This window comes from Pteropus vampyrus, unplaced genomic scaffold (assembly GCF_000151845.1).
Source record: "Pteropus vampyrus isolate Shadow unplaced genomic scaffold, Pvam_2.0 Scaffold31, whole genome shotgun sequence".
NCBI lineage: Eukaryota > Metazoa > Chordata > Mammalia > Chiroptera > Pteropodidae > Pteropus > Pteropus vampyrus.
Genome location: NW_011888812.1, coordinates 7,915,321 through 7,917,547, shown reverse-complemented (window position 1 = coordinate 7,917,547; position 2,227 = coordinate 7,915,321). Strand labels below are relative to the sequence as shown.

The 2,227-nt window shown below is 56.6% G+C and overlaps 1 protein-coding gene across 2 annotated transcripts in view; it reads right to left on the bottom strand.

Annotated features, from left to right (window-relative positions):
• Nucleotides 1-1,831, bottom strand: part of ACCS (1-aminocyclopropane-1-carboxylate synthase homolog (inactive)) — a 15,378-nt gene extending 13,547 nt beyond the window's left edge. For both annotated transcript variants that reach the window (XM_011356852.2, XM_023528694.1), the window contains exons 1-2: nucleotides 1,709-1,831; nucleotides 212-502 (exon numbers count right to left, since the gene is read on the bottom strand). In XM_011356852.2, the coding sequence (XP_011355154.1) occupies nucleotides 212-502 (291 nt within the window). In that variant the 5' untranslated portion in view covers nucleotides 1,709-1,831. The remainder of the gene's footprint in view (nucleotides 1-211; nucleotides 503-1,708) is intronic.
• Between the last annotated feature and the right edge of the window lie 396 nt (nucleotides 1,832-2,227).

The following is a 2,227-nucleotide window of genomic DNA, read 5'->3' as shown; positions in this document are numbered from 1 at the left end:
GCAAGGTCCCCTTGATTTGGGGCATTTTCTGATCCAGGTCATAAACTGGGGCCTCTCTAAGCCAAATTAGAAGCCCTCTTGGAGGTCACAGGACAATAAGTCCAACGTGACGAGACCAAGCTGGGTGCTCCACCCTATTGGTCAAGGTCGGGTACCCCACCCACCCTGCAGTCCTTTATCGGGTCCCTTTAGCGAGGAGGGCTTCACTCACCTTGGGGTTCTTATCCTCATCATACGCATCCATGAGGTAGCCCCTGTAGCCCTCCTCAGCTGTGTCCCAAAACCATTTAATGATGCTTCCTCTGGAGGACAGGTGGGAGCTGTAAGAGGAGAACGTGGTGGTGGGATCGCCCACTCCACAGAGCTCCGGCAGCTTCTGGCCTAGTTTTCTGGAGCATTCCCTTTCCAGACCATCGCCACAGTTGCTGTCCAGGCCCTGTGTGGAGGCTAGGCCCACACAGGTGGTAGGTGCCCTGGATTCCTTCTGAGGGAGAGTGGACATCTGCAAAAAGAGAAAAGCACTCAATGCCTGAGGAGTCCCTTCCATAGGACCAAGCATCAAAAACGAATTGGGAGTCGTGGGGCCCTCTCCCTTCTCTGTCTCTTCCTTTAATTTCATATACTAATTGCATCCTGTGTCCCTGACTAGTTGTAACCATGTATGCAATCACCTGGGTAAATTCTGTTAAGGATTTATTCTGTGCCAGGGTCTGCGCTTGCTACTTTGACATGACTTTACGATACAGCTGCTTTAATTTGTTTTACTTTTGTGGGTTTTTCATTCTGCAACCTAAGGGGTCACCAAGGGTCTTTTCTCATGTTTGCTAACCATAGTTTCAAAAAGCCGTGTTAAAATTTTCTAACAAAGCAGAAAGAGCCTGGAGTCCAGCGGGCGGGAAGGGGGACCTTGTGGTGACCGAAGAGAGATGAGATTCCATGTGGTCTGAAGCAAGCCTTGAGTGGGGACCGAGGGGTGGAGAGTGGGGATCTCTGCAAGTGCAGGCACCCAGGCAGGGCCCCCTCTTCCTTCCCAATTAAGCAGCTTCCTCATCTGTACGAGGGGTATAACCATAACTACTTCACAGGGTAGCGGTGAGGACATAAGAATTTCAGTTAATGTAGATAAAGCACTCAAACAAATCCTGGCTCATAATCGAAGTTCGGTTATTATATGTTATTATATAACTCTTTGTAGATTTCCCCACTCCTCAATCACAAATAACGGGGAACTAGGGACTTTGGGGGCTCCCGGGTTCAATTTTGCTCCACGAAGTCTCCTCTGGAGTCTTTCCCTATCGGCTGGGCTCCTCCTCGGTCCCTCCAGAGCCCAGGCCTGCGGAAGGGCAAAGTGCTACGCGAGCGAGGGATCGGGGCACAGCCTGGGCTAGGAGGCAGCCGGACACCGGTCCTGTGCCGCGCAGGAGCCGAAGCCTGGCTCCCGCGTCCGGCGGGGCGGCGGCGAATCCACAGCCCAACCCCCGAGTGGCAACAGGCCTCGGATCACGCAGCGAGGCGGACGTGGCGAACAGAAAAGCGCCAGGGCCTCTGCAGGCAGCGGACACTCGCGAGGGACCGCTCCAGGTTCCAGGAGGAGGAAGCGTGATCCGAGCAGAGGGCTTTGAGACGGAAGGACAGAAACTTTTGCAAGAGTCCTCGAGCCCGTCACAAAGGGAGGGCTCCCTGTCTGCACAGCGGGAATCACACCTACCTGGCCGAGCTGGAGGAGCGACGCGGACACTCAGGAGATGCGCAGTCAGCGTGGCTTCCTTTGCCAGGACCCGCCCTCAGTGTTTTATGTGAGGGGTACGCGGTGACTTTCGGGTTTGGTGAGGTGCAGTTCGCCCCCTAGCGACCGAGGCCGGAGGACGCCTCCTTGTGGCCCGCACGGTAGGGGGCGCACAGGCGGTGGCACCGCTGGGACCAGGGCTCCCCAGACCCTCCCGGTGCCCGCTAACGCCCAGACCCGAGGAGAAGCCGGAGGACGGGAATGGGTAGGGCCCAGACCCCCGAGAGGAAGGGGCGGTGGCCCGCTGCCACCTCCGCGCTCTGTGGCCTGAGCGCCTGGGACTGCCTCCTGGCCGTGGTCTCCCCAGCTGGCTAGTGGGGGGCGCCCTAATCCCTAGGCCTTAATTCCCCAACGTTGAGGCCGCTAGAGCCACGGAGGTTTCTTGGAAAATGTATGCCTGGTTGTGGCTTTCAAACATATCAAGGTGAGGGCGTCCTTACA